Here is a 21,746-nt window from a genome sequence, read left to right as displayed (position 1 = left end):
GGAAAATCACTGAAATGAGGGGATGGAGAGGGGGAAATCTTCAAAGTGAGAGAAGGAAAGGGAGAGAGGGAAATCCTCAAAGTAAGAGGATGGAGAGAGGGAAATCCCTGAAATGAGGGGATGGAGAGAGGAAAATCCTCAAAGTGAGATGAGGAAATGGAGAGAGGAAAATCTCTGAACTGAGGGGATGGAGAGAGGGAAATCCTTGAAATGAGGTGATGGAGAGAGGGAATTGCCTCAAAGGAGGGGAGGAAATGGAAAGAGAAAAATTCCAAAAGTGAGAGGATAAAGAGAGGGAAATCCTTCAAGTGAGAGGAGGAAATGGGGAAGAGGGAAATCCCAAAAGTGAGAGGATGGAGAGAGAGAATTGCCCTAAGGGAGGGAAGGAAATGGAGAGAGGAAAACCACCAAAGTGAGAAAATAAAGAGAAGGAAATCCTCAAAGTGAGAGGAAGAAATGGAGAGAGGGAAATCCTCAAAGTAAGGGGATGGAGAGAGGGAAATCCCTGAAATGAGGGGATGGAGAGAGGGAATTTCCCCAAGGGAGGAGAGGCCAAACCAGTCAGGGATGCCAGGAAAAGCAGAAACTGCTCCTCCACTGGCAACACCTGTGAGCTGCCTGGCACAGGGGAAACAAAACCCAGGGTGCCCTGAGGAGGCCGTGGTGCTGCTGAAGATTGGGAATTGCAGGGAATTGCTGGGAATTGCAGGGAATCCCATGAACAAGGGGTCCTTACTTTCATATCTGATCTGGAAGCCGATGTCAGAGTGGCTCTTGTCCGTGGTGAACAGGAGGTAGAGGTGGTTGCTGGTGCTGATCAGGAACTGGGGCACCTGGGTGCCATCATAGACCCCAATCAGGGGAGAGGAGTAGGAGCGGCCATCCCTCACCTCCAGGGTGTCGTAATTCACCTCTGTCTTGAACCTGGGAGGGACAGGAGGAAAATGAAACCCCAGCACTGCTCCCTTCTGCTCATTCCCTCCTGGAACCACCATGGGGACAGGGCTGGGTCCTTTCTTCTGCCTGAGTGTCTCACTGGGGGCACCTCACACAAAAATGCAGGGAATTCGGGGTCAGAGCAGGGAATTTGGGGGCAGAACCAGGGAATCTGGGAGCAGAGCCAGGGAATTTGGAGAATTTGGGGCAGAACCAGGGAATCTGGGGGCAGAGCAGGGAATTTGAGGGCAGAACCAGAGAATGTGGGGGCAGAGCAGGGAATTTGAGGGCAGAACCAGAGAATTTGGGGGCAGAGCAGGGAATTTGGGTTAAGAACCAGGGAATTTGGGGCTGCCCAAGGTGGTGAGCACCTGTCAAAGGTGATCTTGATGGGGTAGCCAGGCTGGGCCTCGATGACCCAGGCACAGCTCAGCGAGTCCTTGTAGAAGCCAGGCCAGCCTGGGGACAGGATGGTGCCACTGGGTGACGTCAGGTGGCCCCCACAGGGTGCTGGGGACACAAAAAGGACACAAATCCACACAATTATCCAGGCTGGAAAAGACCTTCAGGCTCATCCACCTCTAAACCAAATCCCTGAGTGCCACCTCTTTAAAATTGGGGTGAAAAATGTCACAGAGCTGTAGCCCCATGAGATGTCCCCACTTTTGAAACCCCGTCCCTGCATTTCTGTCCCCACCACGAGTTAAAAATCACCAGAGCCAGATGGAAAACCAACATTTACTGCTCAGAAATTGCAGTTTCAGCTCCAAGTGCAGACAGGGCCCCCCTGGGAGCCAGCAGGGCTGACCTTGGGCCCTGCTCAGGGTGTAAAATAATGATTGGATATAAAAGCAGAGGGAACTTCAAGGTCACTTGGCATTTCAGGTGGCAGAAAAATCCCTCCCAGCCCTGCTATTTGAGTCATGGCTTTGCTGCCACCAGGGATGTCACCAGAGCAGGGCATTAAATCCACCCCGTGGTCCCCAGTGCCACCAGCAGGAGCTGCAGGAACTTCTTGGCATTTTCTGGGAAAAAGACACAAGGTCTGAGAGACCAGAGGGACAAAAATCACATAAACTGTCAGGTTTGTCCTCTAAGGAGTCACCCAGGGCCAGCCCCAATGTCACCGTGCCCCTGTGCCAGCCCCAATGTCACCGTGTCCTTGTGCCACCCCAAAATGTGCCAGCCCCAATGTCACCGTGCCACCCCAAAATGTGCCAGCCCAAAATGTGCCAATCCCAATGTCACCGTGCCCCTGTGCCACCCCAAAATGTGCCAATCCCAATGTCCCTGAGCCACCCCAAAATGTGCCAGCCCCAATGTCACCATGTCACTGTGCCACCCCAAAATGTGCCAGCTCCAGTGTCACTGTGCCACCCCAAAATGTGCCAATCCCAATGTCCCTGTGCCACCCCAAAATGTGCCAATCCCAATGTCACCGTGTCCCTGTGCCACCCCAAAATGTGCCAGCCCCAATGTCACCATGCCCCTGTGCCACCCCAAAATATGACAATCTCAATGTCACAGTGCCACCCCAAAATGTGCCAACCCCAATGTCACCATGTCACTGTGCCATCCCAAAATGTGCCAATCCCAATGCCACTGTGTCCTTGTGCCATGCCAAAATGTGCCAGCCCCAATGTCACCATGCCCCTCTGCCACCCCAAAATGTTCCAGTCCCAATGCCAATGTGCATGACCCCATGCCCTTGTACCACCTCAAAATGTGCCAATCCCATCCCCAAATCTCCCCTGCTGCTCTCAAGGGTGACAGATCAAAGTCACTTGATCTCAGCTGGCTCCAAAGCAATTATTTTTCCTTTCTGCCCCAAAGCTGTGCTTGGTCTCCTGTCAGAATTTCCACCCTTTTCTCTGTCTCCTTCATTCCCATTAATTTATTTTTCAGGATTTTAGATCTCTGAGCTTTTCTCCTTGCTTAAAAAGGGTAATTAAAAGGTCCAGACTGAAGGGTGAGTCAAAGAACTCACCAGAGTGATCAGGAGGAGAAGGCAGAAGGTTATCACATATAAAAGTTGATTAGAAGTGTATTATTTAATGAATGTTTCCCTTCCACACTTAAAAAAATGTAAATTTCAAGGCTTGTGCTTTGACAGGAACAGGAGGCCTGAATTAAACCTACATTTTGACAGGAGCAAAATTATTTAAGAATACAAAAATGTCCAGCTTTTTATTCTATAAAAGCTGTTGAAAACAATTGATTCCTTCCTTCAATCCCAAAGACAATGGCCAGGACTGTGCAATTCCTGCTGCTCAGGCAAGGCAGGGCCAATTACTCCAATTATTTCTCAATATTCCAGAGCTGCTTCTCAAGAGTTCAGCACTTGTTATTCAAATTGCTGCAAATACCAGAGCAGAGCATCACTTCCCTGAGAACACAGGGCACAGGAAGATTTTCAGTCCTAATGAGCTCCTTCTTCACTTCTTTTTTCCAGAGCAGAGGCTTGAAAGTCTTAAAAAAGCTTTGAAATCTGAATTAAAGCCTTTAATTCAGCCCAGCTCCCCCCTTGGCAGGGTTGGCTGTTGTGGCCAGGAGATGGAAATGCAGAATTTTTGTCTCTCAGCTGCCAGAGCCCATTGAGAGAACTTCCGTCATGACACAAATATCAGATATTTTACATGGATCAAACACCAGGATGGGAAAACATCACCCTGGATCTTCCATTCCTTTTTGTTTCATTCCCTCCCTGACAGGAGCAGCAGGGAAGCTTTGAGGCATCACCAAACCAGAACCTTTTATTATTATTATTATTGTTATTAGAAAAATACCTGCTGTAACAAGAACTGATCATCAAATCATCAAAAAACCACAATAAAAAATATTCCCCAGCATTCATTCCACACCAAAAAAATTGGAAAATAAACAGAGCTCAGGAATATTTGAACTGAAACTTCCTCCCCAGCAAACTCCTCCTTCCAGAGGGGTGGAAAATTCTGGAAGGTGTTGGCTGGACACTGTGGAATGTGAGAGTGAGACCCGACAGGCAGAACCTTGATTCTGGACCCCAAAAGGCTGCAAAATTCCCCCCAGAAATATCTTTCCCTGAAGGAATGTTCACCTGGAGAGGAGAAGAGGAGGAGAGGAGGAGGAGGAAATGGGGAAAACCCCCTAAATTCCATAAGAATTAAAAATTAAAAGGGAGGGTTGTACATTAGAGGGGAATCTTTGGGATCAGGTGTTCTGGGAAGTCTGAATTTCTCAAGTACCTCAGAAATGGGGAAAAACCCTAAATTCCCTAAGAATTAAAATTAAAAGGGAGGGTTGTACATTAGAGGGGAATCTTTGGGAAGTCTGAACCTCTCAAGTACCTCAGAAATGGGGAAAGAGAGAAGGGAAATGCAGCTGGGAAACTGGGATAAAAAGGAGGCTGCATCCTTTAAAAATTGGAGAGATCCCAAGGGAATGCCCCATGGCCTCTCCCTTGATTGGAATAAAGTTCCAGGACTCCTCTGTCTCCTTTTGGCCATAAACCTCTATAGTTGTGGATGGATTTTCCTAACAACACCCATGGGAAGAGCTGAGATGGGTTCTTCAGCACCCCAAACCACCCCATGGGCAGCAGGCAGAAGCTAGGGCTGACCATCACAGCGCAGAAAAATTAATGGGAAAAACCGTTAAATTCCATAAGAATTAAGAATTCAAAGGGAGGTTTGTACATTAGAGGGAAATCTTTGGGATCAGGTGTTCTGGGAAGTCTGAACCTCTCAAGTACCTCAGAAATGGGGAAAAACTCCTAAATCCCCTAAGAATTAAATATCAAAAGCAAGAGTCGTATATTAGAGGGGAATCTTTGGTATCAGGCGTACCTCAAGTACCTCAGAAATGGGGAAAAACCCCTAAATTCTGGAAGAATTAGAAATTAGAAGGGAGGGTTGTACATTAGAGGGAAATCTCTGGGATCAGGTGTTCTGGGAAGTCTGAACTTCTCAAGTACCTCAGAAATGGGGAAAGAGAGAAGGGAAATGCAGCTGGGAAATTGGGATAAAAAGGAGGCTGCGTCCTCCAAAACTTTGAGTGGAATGCCCCATGGCCTCTGCCTTGATTGGAATAAAGTTCCAGGACTCCTGTGTCTCCTTTTTGGCCACAAACCTCTGGTGTTTGTGGATGAATTTTCCTAACAACACCCACGGGAAGAGCTGAGATGGGATCTTTACCACCCCAAACCACCCCAAACCACCCCAAACCACCCCAAACTACCCCATGGGCAGCAGGCAGGCGCTGGGGCTTACCTTCGCAGCGCAGCACGGCGTTGTCCCACACCACGCTGCCCTCCTGCAGCACGCAGGTGACGCTCTCGGCACCGTGGGTGCGGATGAAGCCCTCGTCACACAGGAAGGACACGGAGCTGCCCAGCTGCAGGCTGTCCCCAAAGCGCTTCCCGTTCACCGGCACGCCGGGGTCTGGGCACTCGTTGTGCCGGAACGCTGCCAGCAGCAGGAGAGAAACAGAAAACAGGAGAATCAGCAACTTTTTGTACTGTCCCCCCGACCCTGTCCCCAAAATGAGGGTGTTGCACCCTCAAATTGAGAAAAATTGAATTTTTCCCCTTCCCAGTGCCAGGAGGAGGAGGAGATGCCCAGATAATAATAATAAATATAGAATATTTAATAAAAAATTAATATAAGATATAATCTAAATAATAAAAATATAAGATATATAATATATAATAATCAAGCAATAACTAATATATATTAATTAATATGAAAGATAAGATTATATATTATATAATATAGGATCATAAAGTAATTATTAATATATAAGACATAATCATAAAGTAATTATACAATATATAATCATAAAATAATATAACCATAAGTAATGAAAGTACAATTAATATATAATATATAATCATAAAGTTAGCCTTCTGACAAGATGGCTAACTTTATGATTCTATATAATATATATATTATACAATATCTTTCTATATATATAATATATATAATATAGAAATTTCATATATGTATATATGATATGTATATGTATATATTATATATACATATACATATATACATATACATATTTACATATACACACACATATATACACACACACACATATATATATACACACACATATATACATATATATGTATACACATATATACATATATATATATATATATAATATGCACCATCCCTCCCCACCACACAAACCCAACACACACTCACTGGTGAAGGTGATGTTGAACCCTCTCTTCTCCATGGAGTGGTCAGTCTGGAACTCCAGCCTGGCCACGTGGCCACTGCTGGTCAGCGAGGAGGGGATGTGGCTCCCTGAGAAGGTGCCCAGCATGGGGGACTCGGCCGTGGCACCGTCCTTGACAGCCAGGAAATCAAACTGGGGCTCCACGTCGAAGTCGTTGAAGGCCAGGTGGATGCGGCTCTCGGGGTTGGCGATGATCAGCCACACGCAGTGCAGGCTGCTCCCGTACTCCTCGGAGTAGTTGGGCGACAGCACGGTCCCCGACGGGCTGGTGAAGTTGAAAAAGCAGGAAACTGCAAAGGGAAAGTGGCATCAGTCCCCACAGCTGGCCCTGCCCTCAGCCTCCTCACTGGGATATTCACAGTTCCTGCTCTGAGGCTGCCTCAGGAGGGAAAATGTGATTTCAGGCTGCCAGAGCCCACTGACAGAAATTCTGTCATCACAGAAATATCAGCATTTCATGTGCATCAAAAACCAGGAGGGGAAAACACCACCCTGGATCTTCCATTAGTTCCCTTCCATTTGTTCTTTATTTCCCTCCCTCACAGGAGCAGCAGGGAAGCATTTGGTCACCACTGAATCAGAATATTTTGGTTATCAGTAAATCAGAATCTTTTGGTCATCACTGAATCCAAATCTTTTGGTCACCACTAAATCAGAACCTTTTGGTCATCAGTAAATCAGAATCTTTTGGTCACTACTAAATTCAAATATTTTGGTCACCACTGAATCAGAATCTCTTGGTCATCACTAAATCCAAATATTTTGGTCACAACTAAATTAAAATATTTGATCTTTGGGTCACCACTAAATCGGAATATTTTATTCAGGATTTTAGGTGGATTTGCCATTTTCCAGTCCCTTCCAGTTCTATTTAACAGCAGGAAGAAAATGCCTCTTAGGTGGGATTTGGCATTTTCCTGGTGAATTCTCTCAGGAAAACTCCCAAAAATCCAGTGGGTGACTTGAGCTGGTGCAAAATAAAACCAGCATGGAACCAGCCAGATTTTGCCTCAACATTATTTTTTTTTTTTTGCTGTGGCCACATCCCAGCACAATCCCACAGAGCTTGGGAGCAAGGAACCAGCTCAGCCACTCTGGGCACTGCTCCAGCCTCCGCTGCTGCTGTCCCTGGCTCAGCTCTGTCACCCACAGGTGACACATCCATCCCCAGGGTGCTGCAGGCTCCTCGGGGGTTTGCTCACAATAAAATCTGCCCTTTCCATCTGCTGAGCTCGTTTTTCCCCCCTCTGCATTCATCAAACTCCTTCCGTGCACACCAGGGAGTATTTGTGGGACAAATGGAGTGCTTGGAGAAGGAGCTGGGAGTTAATTTGCTCTGTCTGCGCCCTTGGGAAGTTGTTCACACCTGGCTGAGCACTGGGAGAGGTGGAACAGCCCAAGAACGTTCCCAAATGCTGAGGTTTGGGACAAACCAGAGGAATCTGCAGCTCTGGTGGAGGGGAAGCTCTTCCCACCACAAATAAACCCCTGATTTCTGCTGGTTCCCAAAAAGCCACGGAAATAATTAAAACCATGTTTAAAATGAAGCTGAGGGGCAGAACATGCATGAAAAACCCTTCAAGCTCTCCAGGGGTTCAATCCATCCCAAGCTGCAGCTGCCAAGGCCCATTAATTCGGGAAGGCAAGGCTGCCTTTGGAGTGCAACCTGCCCAAACTTTGGGATATTTTATGTACGGATGCTTTGCTCATCCCTTTTCCCCACCGCCACCCGTGGTAAAACCCATTATTGGGAACATCCATCTCCCTAATTCCTGGCACAGAGGATGAGCTTGGCTTGGGGTTGGCGTTTAGACAATTATTTGGATCAGTGCTCTGCCTCCCTCTGTTATTTTCCCTCTGTCTCCCCTCACCACTTAATGGGCTGGGATCAAACAATTCGGACGTTCCTGTGACGTTATCAAGGTCACGGAGCTGCACAATCCATTCCCTGCTCTCAAAGCCACAAAGAGAGCAGATTAAAGGGAAAACAAACTGCAAAACATCCTCAGGATTTTTTTTCTGGGCTCTCTCTCTACCAGATGCTGAAATATCAGGGGATGCTGTCAAATAATTCTGTCAGCATAAGCACGGTGTAATCTGCCTGAGGAAAATTGAAAATAAATTCATTTGCACCCAGGGAAATGTCTCAGCAGCAGGGATGAGGTGTCTCCTCTAAATTTTTAAATCCAAAGGGGTGAATTAGCATTCAGCCAGGACCTCCAGCAGCCCAGCAAGAGAGAGGTGCAGTCGCTAGTTCACAAAATAAAACAACAAAGGACTTGCTGACAAAGGGGAGAGGAGCAGAGCGAGGGAAGAATATAAAATTAACCTTTGCCAGATAAAACAAAGTGACAGATTAAAGAGGAGCTGATAAAAAAAAAAAAAACCACAAAACCCTCCAAGAGTCTCCACTGCAGGGAAGTAAACGAGGATTTTGATTTTCCATAAGATCAGTGAGGAGAAATGCGAGTTGGAGCTGGAGGGCCAAGCTGTGGCCAGGAAAAAGCTCCCCTTGATGGAGAGGGGAGCTGGAATCACATCCCAGAGGGGAACATCCAGCCCAGGGAGCCACAGGGTTCATGAACAACACCACGGAGGCTGTGAGATGATGATTTTCTTCATCTGGTGAGGCAGAGGAGGTTTTCCCTCACTTGGAAGGAGGTTTCCCTCACTATGGAAGGAAGTTTTACCTCACTGTGGAAAGAGGTTTTCCCTCTCTGTGGAAGGTTTTCCTTCACTGCAGAAGGAGGGTTTTCTTCTATGTGGAAGATTTTTCTTCACTGTGGAAGGAAGTTTTTCCTCTCTCTGGAAGGAGATTTTTGGTCTCTGTGGAAGATTTTTCTTCACTGTAGAAGGATGTTTTCCTTGCCATAAAAGGAGATTTTTTTTCTCCCTAGAAGGAGATTTTTCCTTATCATGGAAGGAGGTTCTCCTTCTCTGTGCAAGGTTTTCCCTCACTGCGGAAGGAGATTTTTCCTCTCTGTGAAAGGAGATTTTTCTTCTCTCTGGAAGGAGATTTTTCCTCACTATGGAAGGTGATTTTTCCTTATGTGGAAGGAGGTTTTCCTTCTCTGTGGAAGGAGATTTTTCCTTACTATGGAAGAAGGTTTTTCTTCTCTGTGGAAGAGTTTTCTTCACTGTGGAATGAAATTTTTCCTCTCTCTGGAAGGAGATTTTTCCTTACCATGGAAGGAGATTTTCCCTCTTTGTAGAAGATTTTTCTTCACTTGGAAGAAGGTTTTCCATTGCTGTGGAAGAAGGTTTTTCCTTGCTGTGGAAGATTTTTCTTCTCTGTGCAAGGCTTTTCTTCACTATGGAAGGAGTTTTTCCCTCACTTGGAAGGGGGTTTTTCTTCTCTGTGGAAGGAAATTTTTCCTCTCTCTGGAAGGAGATTTTTCCTTACCATGGAAGGAGGTTTTCCATCTCTGTGGAAGATTTTTCTTCACTGTGGATGGAGGTTTTCCATTGCCATGGAATAAGGTTTTTCCTTGCTGTGGAAGGAGATTTTTTTCTCTCTCTGGAAGGAGATTTTTCATTACCATGGAAGAAGGTTTTCCTTCTCTGTGGAAGATTTTTCATCACTATGGAAGGAGGTTTTCCCTCACTTGGAAGGAAATTTTTCCTTACTATGGAAGGAGGTTTTTCTTCTATGTGGAAGATTTTTCTTCACTTGAAAGGAGTTTTTCCCTCACTTGGAAGGAGGTTTCAGCTCTGCCCCTCCAGCCTCCCTGCAGCTGCACACTGGGACAAACCAGGAGCTGTTTAACAGCGTGTCACAGGCAGGGCCAGGCTGTCAGGAGGAAGAGGATGGAGACAGCCCAGCTGCACCTGGAGCATCCCAAAGAGCCCTGAGCAGCAGGAGCCATCCCCAACATGACAGAGGCCAGCCCTGCTGCCTGCAGCTGCCCATCAGCAGCCCTGGCTGCAATTAATATTCATTACCCTTGTTAAATGCCAGCAGAGGCCATTTCATTATGTGCACAGCACAGGGGCCTGTTTACAAAGCTGCCTGTGTCAATAATTTTTTTTTTATTTGTCGATAATTGCTACATTTGCCAATAATCCTTATTGCTGACCAATTACTGCAAAGGCAATGAGAAAAATCCCTTTATTAAATACAGAATAAATCACAGCAGACACAGAGCAGCGAGACCACGGCATGAATGAACCAGCACAGGGATTTGTTCACGTTATCACAAGCAGCACCAGGATTCTGCTTGGTTTAGAGCAGTGAAACAAGGAAGGAGCAGCTCCTTGGTTCTTTTTTTGGGAGAGAGATATGGATGTGAACATGGAGCAGGCAGGAGAAATTCCTGCAATTCTCTCTTTTCTCTTCTCTCTTCTCTTTTCTCTCTTCTGTTTTCTTTTCTCTTTTCTCTCTTCTCGCTTCTCTTTTTCTCTCTTCTCTTTCTCTTCTCTCTCTTCTCTTTTCTCTCTTTCTCTTTTCTCCCTTTGCTTTCCTTTCTCTTTTCTCTCTTCTCTTTCTCTTTTCTCTCTTTCTCTTTCCTCTCTTTTCCCTTTTACTCTCCCTTCCCAGATCCCACCTCTCTCCTCCTGTTCCTGCCTCCATCCCTGCTCATCCTTCAGGAGAACCCAGGGCTGATCCCAAAGTGAGGTCACACCACAGGAGCAGGGTCAGGAGCTGAAAACCAAGCAAGGAATCCTTGGAACAACTGCAGTTTCCATGGAAACAATCCAAAATTCTTGACTTTCCTCTCAGTTTTTAGATCCTGCTCCCACAGACCTCTTGGGAGAGAGCTGGGAGACAGGAGTGGATTTTCTGCTTTGCATTTCAATTTTTTTTCCAAAAATTCCTCCTTGGTGATGGGCTGGGAAAGCAGGACAGTGCTGGAAGCTCAGGGCACTGCTCCAGCTGGGCAGCGAAGTTCTTCACATTTTGTATTTTCCTCTTTCTGTATCTGTTATTCCAAGGGCAAAAAAAAGATAAAAATCTGCATCTCATGGTGCCTTTTCCTCCTAAAAACCTTGTGGCACCTCAGGGCAGGTGGGAGGTGAGGGAAGGAGTTTGGAGCAAAATTAACCGGGAGGGTTTTGTCATTTCAGAGCAACAAAACTCAGCTCAGTCTGGGGGTGGGACTGCAGGTATGAGGAGAAGAATGAAAACCAGGCAGGTTTTGGGAAGCAAATCTTGAGGAAAATATCACAGAATTTAAAATAGATGTGCAGAGAAGAGCAGGTTTCACTGCCACCCACTCCAGCAGGAGCAGGGCCTGGCTTTGGGAAGGAGCTGAAGTTTTAAAAAACTTAACTGGGAACTGCTGATCCCCACTGGGACAGGGCTGGATCCTGCAGCCATCTGCTCCTGAAAAGCTTCTGCACCTTCCTCTCCTGAATTCCCATCATTTCCAACAGAGCTCTTCCTCTCCCAGCAGCTCCCTTGGGAATTTTGGCAGTGGCCACAAGAAAGTGGAAGTTTGTGGGCATTTTTTTGGCCCAAAAAAGCCTCGTGGTGCTGCTGTTCACCTCTCCCTGCCAATGCTGCATGGGACTGTCCCTCAGGGGCTGGGGGGACACTTTTGGGCAGCCACCACTTTCCTGTGGCAGATTTTTTTGGCAGGAATAACTGGGATGTTAACGAACACATTTATCCCAAATCCATTAAATATACCTAGCAATGAATACATTTATCCACATCTGTTCCCAATCTATCCAAACATTCCCAGGAATGAAGATGTGTTAAAAAACAAACCCAGGAACACACTCATTTATCCCAAATCCACTCACACATACCCAGGAATTAACACATTTGTCCCCAGTCCATTCAAAACCAACCAGGAATGAACACGTTTCTCCCCAAACCCAAACCCTCCCAGAAATGAACAGATTTATCCCCAAATGGAATCAAACACTGCCAGGAATGAATAGATTTGTTCCAAATCCATTCAAACACTCCCAGAAATGAACATGTTTATCCTCAATCCATTCAAACACTCCCAGGAATGACCACATGAATCCAAAACCCAATCCAACATTCCCAGGAATGAACAGATTTATCCCAAATCCATTCAGACATTCCCAGGAACGACCACATTAATCCAAATTAAATCAAACACTCCCAGGAATGACCACATGAATCCCAAACTCAAACATTTCCAGAAATGAATGTGTTGGCTCCCAATCCATCCAAACATTCCCAGATTTATCCCTAAACTTTCCTAGGAATGACCATATGAATCCCAAATCCATTCAAATATTCCCAGGAATGAACAGATTTATCCCAAACCCAATCAAACATTCCCAGGAATGACCACATGAATCCCAAACCAAATCCAACATTCCCAAACCAAATCCAACATTCCCAGGAACAACCACGTTAATCCCAAATCCATTCAAACACTACCAGGAATGACCACATGAATCCCAAACCCAAACATGTCCAGAAATGAATGTGTTTGCTCCAAATCCATTCAAACTTTCTCAGATTTATCCCCAAATCCAAACATTCCTAGGAATGATCACATGAATCCCAAACCTACTCAAATATTTCCAGAAATGAACATGTTTCATTCAAACATTCCCAGGAACGATCACATGAATCCCAAACCCAAACATTTCCAGAAATGAATGTGCTTGCTCCAAATCCATCCAAACTTTCCTAGATTTACCCCCAAACCTTCCCAGTAATGACCACAACGATCCCAAAACTGCTGAGCGACGCCAACCAACCCAACCCTGCTGGGGTCAGTGCAGACCCTTCCCATTCCCAAGAATTTTGGGGCCCAAATCCACTCCTTTTACTCCCCTCCCTTTTACTCCCCCACCATTAAATTCCCTGTCAAACACGAGGCGGGTCCAGAAAAACCTGAATTTTCCAAGTGTGATCCCAACAAACTGAAGCTGCAGCAGAAATTCTGGAAGGACTCTCCCAGAACTGGCAGAGGGCACCTGAACCAAGGCAGGAACTCTGCCCAAGGAGGTGACAATGACATTTATTGTCACTCCAAGTGCCACAATTATCCCTCGTGGAAAATGACAGCACTGCCTGGCACGGGTCAAGCACACAGAGGGAAATGCAGGGTGAAAATTTGGGAAAAGCAGGAGGAGAAGGGAAGGGAAGAACAAAGATCCCTCAAAGATCCTCTCACTGCAGAACCCCCCCAGGAGCACCAGGGCCCTGCTCTTTCTGTCAAATAAACCTGATTCAGTGAATTTTGGGGACAAATAAAACCAGGAAATGAGGGGTTTTATTCTCTACTCCACACGAGGATGTTTGAACAGCAATTCCCACCCTGGATCTCTCCCTCACCACATCTCCATCCTCAGTGTCAGCAGCTCCAGAGCTGGAATTATGGAGCTGATTCTCTGTTTATAAACTGAATAATCTCCCCAGCCACAGGATATTCTATCCCCAAATCAGAGCACAAGGGTTTTCGTTCAGGGATGTTCATCCAATGTCCCCCCAAGCCTGTTTTGCTGAGAAAAAGGAACAAATTCTGTCCAAAAATCAAGTTCTGGGTGTGGAACTGCCCAGGCCTGTGACAGACACCACATCCCCCAACCCTGGAAATGCCATTTTTAAAGCCAAAAACAAATTATGGAGTTGGTTCAAACAGTGCAGGATGGTGCAAGACAGAGAGAAGAATTTCAGCCATCACCCAAAGCCAGACACTCAAACTGTACAGAAAGACACCCAAACTACAGATACAAACATCCAGACATCTAAATTGTACAGAAATAAACACTCACACGCTCAAACTGAACAGGAATAGACACCTAGACATCTGAATTGTACAGAAATAAACTCCCAGACACCCAAATTTAACAGGAACAGACACTCAAACACCCAAATTTAACAGGGGAAAAAACATCCAGACACTCACATTGAACAGGAACAGACACCCAACCATCCAAATCTCACAGAAACAGACACCCAAATACCTAAATTGTACAAAAATAAACACTCAGACACCCACCCACACTGAACAGGAACAGACACCCAGATGGAACAGGAACAAACAGCCAGATACACACAATTGCACAGAAACAGCCATGCAGACACTAAAATTGTACAGAAACAGATCCCAGACACTCAAATTGTACAGAAATAAACACCTAGACTTGCAAATTGTATAGAAATAAACACCCAGGCACTCAAATTGTACAAAAATAAACACCCAGGCACTCAAACTGTACAGAAATAAACACCCAGACACCCACAAAGTACAGGAACAGATACCCTGACACTCAAATTGGACAGAAACAAACATTCAGACACCTAAATTGTAAAGAAACGGACACCCAGAAACTGATATTTTAGAGTCAAACACCCATACTTAAGAGGAACACACCCACAGATACCCCAAAACCAACCAGACTCCCCAAATTCCACAGGAACAACCCCCCAACACCCAAATTACAAAGAGACTACCCCCAAACCCCAAATTTCAAAGAAACAAACCCCCCAAATCCAAATTTCACAGAAGCAAAAGGGTTCCCTCATTTCTCCCCCTCACATCTGATGTTCTCCCAACATTTCCCACCTGGAATTCAAACACATTTTGTCCATTTTGTGACCCCTCCTGCTCCACAATAAATCAGGAGTGAAGGTCAGGAGGGGTCTGTGAGACATTTTTCACATTTTTCCCATTGCCTGCACATTGTTTTTTTGATCCATTAATATCCCAAGAGCCACAGAGAACAGATCACACTGGAATTATTGGAACTGAAAGATTCCTGCCATGCTTTGCATGGATGGGGCTTGATTTGATCAACATCAATAATCCTTTTTAACCAAAAATCTCCTTTTTACTCTGTTACCACCCAGTCCTGCTGCCCTGAGCACAAACCACAGGTTTATCCTCATTTCAAACTCTCAGCACCAGCCTCAACCACACCAACTTGTCCAAATTCACCTGAAATTCCAAGAAATTAAAAGGAAAAACCAGCACAGGACCAGTCTAACACTTCCCACCTCCCAGGAAAAACTCCAATATTTTTTTCCTCAGCAGCACCTCCAGCTGATTTGCTTACAAATAAAAAAAACCAAACAGGAAGGGAGGGATGGCAGCTGGAAAAGGGAGGACTCAGAGGAATTGCTTCCTTTCCCCAGGTATTTCTCTGAGCTTAAATAAATATTTGAAAATAAAGGCACTGAATCCAAACTGGTTCTCCCCCTTCTCCATGACCCCCAATTTTCTCCAACTCTCCAGACCCTCTGCAAAACCTGTTTTTTTCCCCCCCAGCTCCATCTTTTTCATGGATTAGCTCCTGTCACACCACATTTTCACTGGAATTCCACCCAGTTTGGCACCTGAACTTCTAAAAAGAACATTTTTGCTTTCTCCCTCTGCATTCTCCCCTCCCTCAACTGCATTTTCCTGGTTTTTTTCAGGTTCAGCCTCACTCCCCTGCTCCAACAAGGCCCAGATTTTAACAGAGCCAACAAAAGTAGAAAAGGAGATTTAAAAAAAGCAGAAAAGGAGATAAAAAGAAGAGTGAGGTTATCACCAGCTGGGGGAAACAGAGGGAAAACTCTGGGGAAAATTCCTGCAGGAAGGTCCTGTCAGGGCAATAAAGCAAATTGCTCAATATATCTACAGAGGACACTGAGAGCATTGAAACCCCACAGGGACTGGGCAGAACTCCCATTTCCACCCCAAAATGTGATCCTGAGTCACCACAGAGAGCAGAATATCCCAAACCTGCTGAGAATGGGGCAACAAATGTAAAACTGAGGCCCAGCAGGAGGGAGCCTGGAGAGGGTCGGATCATGAGGGAAAAAATGAGGGGGTAAAAAGAGAATTCAGGTTTAAGTTGTGAATTTGGCCGTGTCCTGTCTGTGCTGGCCACCAAGGACTTGATTTTCCCTCAGGGCAGGGCAGAGAGAGCACTGAAGAGCCCAAATCTCTCTCTACAAAGAGAATTCAAGTTTAAATCTGGAATTTGCTGGGTCCTTTCTGTGCCAAGGCCACCAAGGACTGATTTTCCCTCAGAGCAGGGCAGCACAGCCCAAATCTCTCTTTGCAAACAGAATCCATGTTTAAATTGTCAATTTGGCCGGGTCTTGTCTGTGCTGGCCACCAAGGATTTGATTTTCCCTCTGGGAAGGGAAGGGAGAGCCCAGCACAGCCCAAATCTCTCTTTGCAAAGAGAATCCAGGTTTAAATCTGGAATTTGCTGGGTCCTGTCCACCAAGGGCTGATTTTTCCCTCAGGACAAGGCAGAGAGAGCCCACCACAGCCCAAATCCATCTCTACAAAGAGACCCCAGGTTTAAATTGTGAATTTGGCCATGTCCTGTCTGTGCTGGCCACCAAGGACTTCATTTTCTCTCAGGGCAGGGAGAACCCAGCACAGCCCAAATCAATCTCTACAAACAGAATCCAGGTTTAAATTGTGAATTTGCTGGGTCCTCTCCACCTGGGGCTGATTTTTCCCTCAGGACAAGGCAGGGAGAACCAAACACAGCCCAAATCCATCTCTACAAAGAGACTCCACGTTTAAATGTGGAACTTGGCCATGCCCTGTCTGTGCTACCACCAAGGGCTGATTTTTTTCCCTCAGGACAAGGCAGGGGGAGCCCAGCACAGCCCAAATCTCCCCTGCCCTGCCCAGTGAAGACCCCAAACCTGTCCCCAAGCTGGCTGAAGGTGCCACGGGGCAGGCGCCACCACCTCGGTGTCCCCTCAGAGGGCACCCAGGGCACTGCTGACCCACTTACAAACACACACAGGTTTCTGAGCAGACCACTGGCTGCTCTTTTGGCAGGTGATGCTTTTGTGGCCCTTGAGCTCGAAGGCGGGCTGGCACTGGAAGTGCAGGGTGTCGCCGTGGCGGAAGCGGGAGCCCTCGCGGCGGCCGAAGGCGGGGACGCCGGGGTCCCCACAGCTGCCCTGGTCAATCTCTGCAACGAAAAACAACACGGGGTTGGGTGAGGGAAGGGGCTGGGAGAGAGAAAACAGAGAATTTGGGTGTGGGGAAGGGGTTGGAAGACAGAAAACAGGAATTTGGGTGTGGGGAAGAGGGTGGAAGAGAAAGAACACAGGGTCAGGGTGTTGGAAGAGGGAACAGAGAATCTGGGTGCGGGAAAGGGGCTGGAAGAGAGAAAACAGGATTTGAGTGTGGGAAGGGGTTGGAAGAAAGAATTTGGGTGTGAGGAAAGGGCTGGAAGAGAGAGAACACAAAATTTGGGTGTGGAGAAGAGGCTGGAAGAGAGAACATAGGATTGGGGTGTGGGAAGGGGCTGGAAGAGAGAAAACACAGGGTTTGGGTGTGGGGAAGGAGTTGGAAGAGAGAAAACAGAATCTGGGTGTGGGAAGGGGCTGGAAGAGAGAATTTGGGTGTGGGGAAGGGGCTGAGGCCCAGCTGGTGAAGCCCCCACAGGTTGTGGCATCCCAACCCCGATTCTCTCCTAAACCCCATTCCCATTCACACAGAGTTAATCCCTCTCTGATTTGGACTCCAAATAAACCCCAGGCACAATTTCCTGTTACCTCCTGCTCCCCTCAATCCCATTTCCAAAAGGCTCCCTGCCCTGGATCATTATTAGCTCCAAAAACTTCATTCCTTCATTCCTCCTTAGTGTTCCCACATTATTTATCTGCTCCACTCTCCTTTCCACTCCCAATCCTTTGTATTTATCCCCAAAAACTTCATTCTTTCTGAGTATTTCCACATTATTTATCTGCTGCTCAATCCTCTCCCAGTCCTCTTGGTTTTTAGCTCCAAAAACTTCATTCCTTCATTCCTCTTTAGTGTCCCCACATTATTTACCTGCTCCACTCTCCTTTCCACTCCCAATCCTTTGGATATATCCCCAAAAATTTCATTCCTCCTGAGTGTTCCCACATTGTTTATCTGCCCCACACTCCTTTGCCAATCCTCTGGTTTTTAGCCCCAAAAACTTCATTCTTTCATTCTTCCTTAGTGTTCCCACATTATTTATCTGCTCCACACTCCTCTGGTTTTTATCCCCATCATCTCTGATCAGTCTCGCTGTCTTTTTCCTCCCCGTTTCCAATTTCTTGCACCAAATTGGAAATTTCTTTTCTGACACTTCCTTTACAGAGGCAAACCACGGGAGCTGAGATTTGCATGACTCCCTCTAATATCCCAATTTGGCTGGAATAACAACAAGCACCCTCATTATTATTCTGGCTCCAGGCAACTCCACATCCAGGTGTATTTTGAGCAGAAGTCACGGAGCTTCTGCTGCATCTCGAGCTGAAAACTCACTGCTAGCTAATGAAGCATCCCCAAAATAATTTAACATAAATTAATATTAAAAGTTTTCATGAAACAGGCTGAGGTTTTTTTGCCTCTCAGTGAAAGCACATTGCCAGGATTTACAGATCTTCCTGCACACTTTCCAAATCCGACTGTTTAGGAGCTGCACTTGCACATTAGGGATGGAAAATGAAAATTTTGGGTGTTAAAGCTGCACTGAACTGTTCATTCCTCCCCTCAAAAAACGCACAAGGCCAACAGTGCTTAGCATGAAATGAAAATTCAGCTGGAAAACTCAAGGAATAGCAACGAGCTGGGATGGGAGGGAGTGGATGTGGAACATTTATCAGCGTGTCTGATGGGGACCTGGGGGCTGGGGATGCTCCCTGCTGCCACTCAGAACACCCTTGGCTGTCATCCCTTCCCTTCCACACCCTGGAACCTGGAAATGCAGTGAGCAAGTGCCAGGGATGGCAGCCCTAAAACTCCACAAGTGGAAATAAAAATTCCCATTTTGGCAGCCCCAAAATTCCACACATGGACACAAAAAATTCCCATCCTGGCAGCCCTGAAACTCCTCCACAAACGGACACAAAAAGTTCCTGCCTGACCCCATCCTGGCAGTCCCAAAATTCCACACATGAACACAAAAAATTCCCATCCTGGCAGCCCCGAAATGCCTGCACAAATGGATATTAAAAATTGCCATCTTGGCAGCCCCAAAACTTCTACACATCGACATAAAAAATTCCCATTGTGGCAGCCCTGAAATGCCCGCACAAATGGATATTAAAAATTCCCATCTTGGCAGCCCCAAAACTTCTACACACGGACACAAAAAATTCCCATTATGGCAGCACCAAAGCTCCAAAAATGGACATAAAAAGTTCCCATGATGGCAGCCCCGAATGGACGTAAAACTTCCCATCCTGGCAGCCCCAAAACTTCTATACATGGACACAAAAAATTCCTAATTTTGGCAGTCCCAAAACTCCACACACCAACACAAAAAATTTATGCCTGACCCCATCCTGGCAGCCCCAAAATTCCACACATGGACACAAAAAATTCCCATCGTGGCAGCCTCAAAACTCCACAAATGGACACAAAAAATTCCTGCCTGAGCCATGGCAGCCCCATCCTCCTGAAGGCCACGGAAGCTTCCCAGAAGGGTCAGAGATGCCAAAACCCCAGAGCCAACCCCAAATGTTTCCCTCAGCTTGGGCTGGTGGCCCTGCAGGGATGGGAATCACAGGAATTCTGCACCAAGCAGCTCCAGCTTGGGGAAAAGCAGAATTTCCAGAGCTGGAATTCCAAAGGGAACTGGGAATGTGCAGCATCAGTAAAATCAGGATGTGTTGAGGGCATCAGGAGCTCAGAAAAAATGCAGCCAAGTGAGGTAAAATCAGCATTTTGACCCTTGGATGAGAGAGAATCAAGACATCACTGCAGGGTCTCCTCCCTCCTCACCCTTTCCTGTCACTCTGCACGACCCCAACTCAAATAAGTGGGTTAAAAATGGGAGGAAAATGAGGAATTAGAGCTCCCAATTCCCACCCTCTCCTTGTCAGCAGCAGGCAAACACAGCTCGAAGGTTTCATCACCTCACAGAGGTCAGGAAATTGAATTTATTCGGCAATTCCATTTTTTGACCTGAGAAAAATCCCCTGGTTCCTGCATTTCTTTGTGTGAGGGAGTAAAATCCATAAAATATTGAGCAGGGCAGAAGTTCCATTTAAAAAAAAAAAGGAGTGATTCAAAAATATCAAAACATGTTACTTCAATAAGATTGAAACATTCCTCCTGATGAATGTTTAAAGTAAAATCACTTCCACATTAGAATAATAAAAGTCAAAACTAAACAAGAACATCCAAACCAAGTGTTTTGACATTATTGAAAGGAAACAAGTTGACATGAATCTTTCACAGCTTTCTCCATCAAATATTATTCATACAAGGGGAAATTTTTTGTCAAAACTGCATTTTCTGAGGGAAAAATGTAGCAGCAGGAATTTTGCAGAGCTCTTTGTGATGTTTGGCTGAGGGTGGTGGGTGGGAAATTGGGTGAGGAATGAGAAAAAAAAACTCCCTCACACCTCCCCAAATCCAGGATGCTCCTCCCTGGGAATTCCTGTTCTTGCCTGCATCATTTCTGAAGGAAAATGAGGATTTTTCTGGGGAAAATGAGGATTTTTCTGAGGGGAAAATAAGGATTTTTCTGAGGGGAAAATGAGGATTTTTTTTCTGAAGGAAAATGAGGATTTTTCTGAGGGGAAATGAGGATTTTTTTCTGAGGGAAAATGAAGATTGTTCTGAGGGAAAATGAAGATTTTTTTTCTGAGGGAAAATGAGGGGTTTTCTGAGGGAAAATGAGGATTTTTGGAGCTGCCAGCAAGTCAAACTCAGTTTTCTGGAAGGGGTAGCCACAGGGTGAAGGATTTTTGAGACTGTGGAAACCCCACAAATCTCATCCCCAGCCAGGAAACACCCAGGAAAATATTTTACCTCACACACAGGTTTTGTACTTAAATGAACTTGCTTAATTAATTAATGCTTATGGTGTCAGGTAGGAATTTAGGGAGGAGGGTGTTTCTGTTGCCTTTTAGTTTCTGCCTCCAAGAATGAATGAAAATGATCCCATTTTTATCTCATTCCAGCCCAAAGGATTTTACCTCACACTCAGGATTTTGTACTTAAGTGACCTTGGCTTAATTAATTAATTAATTAAAGCTAATGGTGTCAGGTAAGAAAATGGAGGAATCAAGACCAGGGTGTTTTTGTTGCATTTTAGTTTCTGCCTCCAAGAATGAATGAAAATGATCCCATTTTTATCTCATTCCAGCCTAAAGGATTTTACCTTACACACAGGATTTTGTACTTAAATGACCTTGGTTTAATTAATTAAAGCTTATGCTGTCAGGTAGGAATTTAGAGGAGGGTGTTTCTGTTGCCTTTTAGTTTTTGCCTCCAAGAATGAATGAAATTGGGTGATTTGTTGGGAAAACTCCTTGCCCTGGAGCTGGTGCCTTCAACATCCATCAGGATATTCCTGCAGAATTCCCAGCCCATTCAACCTTTATTTCTTCTACTGATGAACCTGAGTTTATGCCAAGCAACAGCATAAATGTAAATGAATTTTATAAATTGCTGTGGTAAGAACAGAAACATCACAAAAAACTCCACCAAAAACCAGAACAAAGCCAAATTGTAATTCACTGTCTCATTGTTTTAATAGAAAGCCAGAATTTCAAATTAAAACCAGATTTATGGGCGCTCCCACACTAATTTAATTTGGATTTCTGCTGGAATTGGGAAGGAGCTGAGTCAGGTCTGAGCCCCCTGCTGCAGGCAGGGGATGATTAAAAGCTGTTTATTGTCAGGGGAGTGCTGAGCAAGGCTTTG

General features: G+C 45.6%; 1 protein-coding gene across 1 annotated transcript in view; it reads right to left on the bottom strand.

The window, feature by feature from the left end:
- LOC128937660 (CUB and sushi domain-containing protein 2-like) overlaps positions 1-21,746 on the bottom strand; it is a 140,979-nt gene that overhangs the window by 86,261 nt on the left and 32,972 nt on the right. The window contains exons 9-13 of the mRNA XM_054277455.1: positions 16,840-17,022; positions 6,123-6,449; positions 5,184-5,378; positions 1,308-1,446; positions 737-924 (exon numbers count right to left, since the gene is read on the bottom strand). Coding sequence (XP_054133430.1) covers positions 737-924; positions 1,308-1,446; positions 5,184-5,378; positions 6,123-6,449; positions 16,840-17,022 — 1,032 coding nt within the window. The remainder of the gene's footprint in view (positions 1-736; positions 925-1,307; positions 1,447-5,183; positions 5,379-6,122; positions 6,450-16,839; positions 17,023-21,746) is intronic.

This window comes from Melozone crissalis, unplaced genomic scaffold (genome assembly GCF_028551555.1).
Source record: "Melozone crissalis strain CALT ecotype California unplaced genomic scaffold, PUWL_Pcris_2 ptg000020l_1, whole genome shotgun sequence".
NCBI classification, from domain to species: Eukaryota; Metazoa; Chordata; class Aves; order Passeriformes; family Passerellidae; genus Melozone; species Melozone crissalis.
This window is presented reverse-complemented; position numbering and strand designations above follow the sequence as displayed.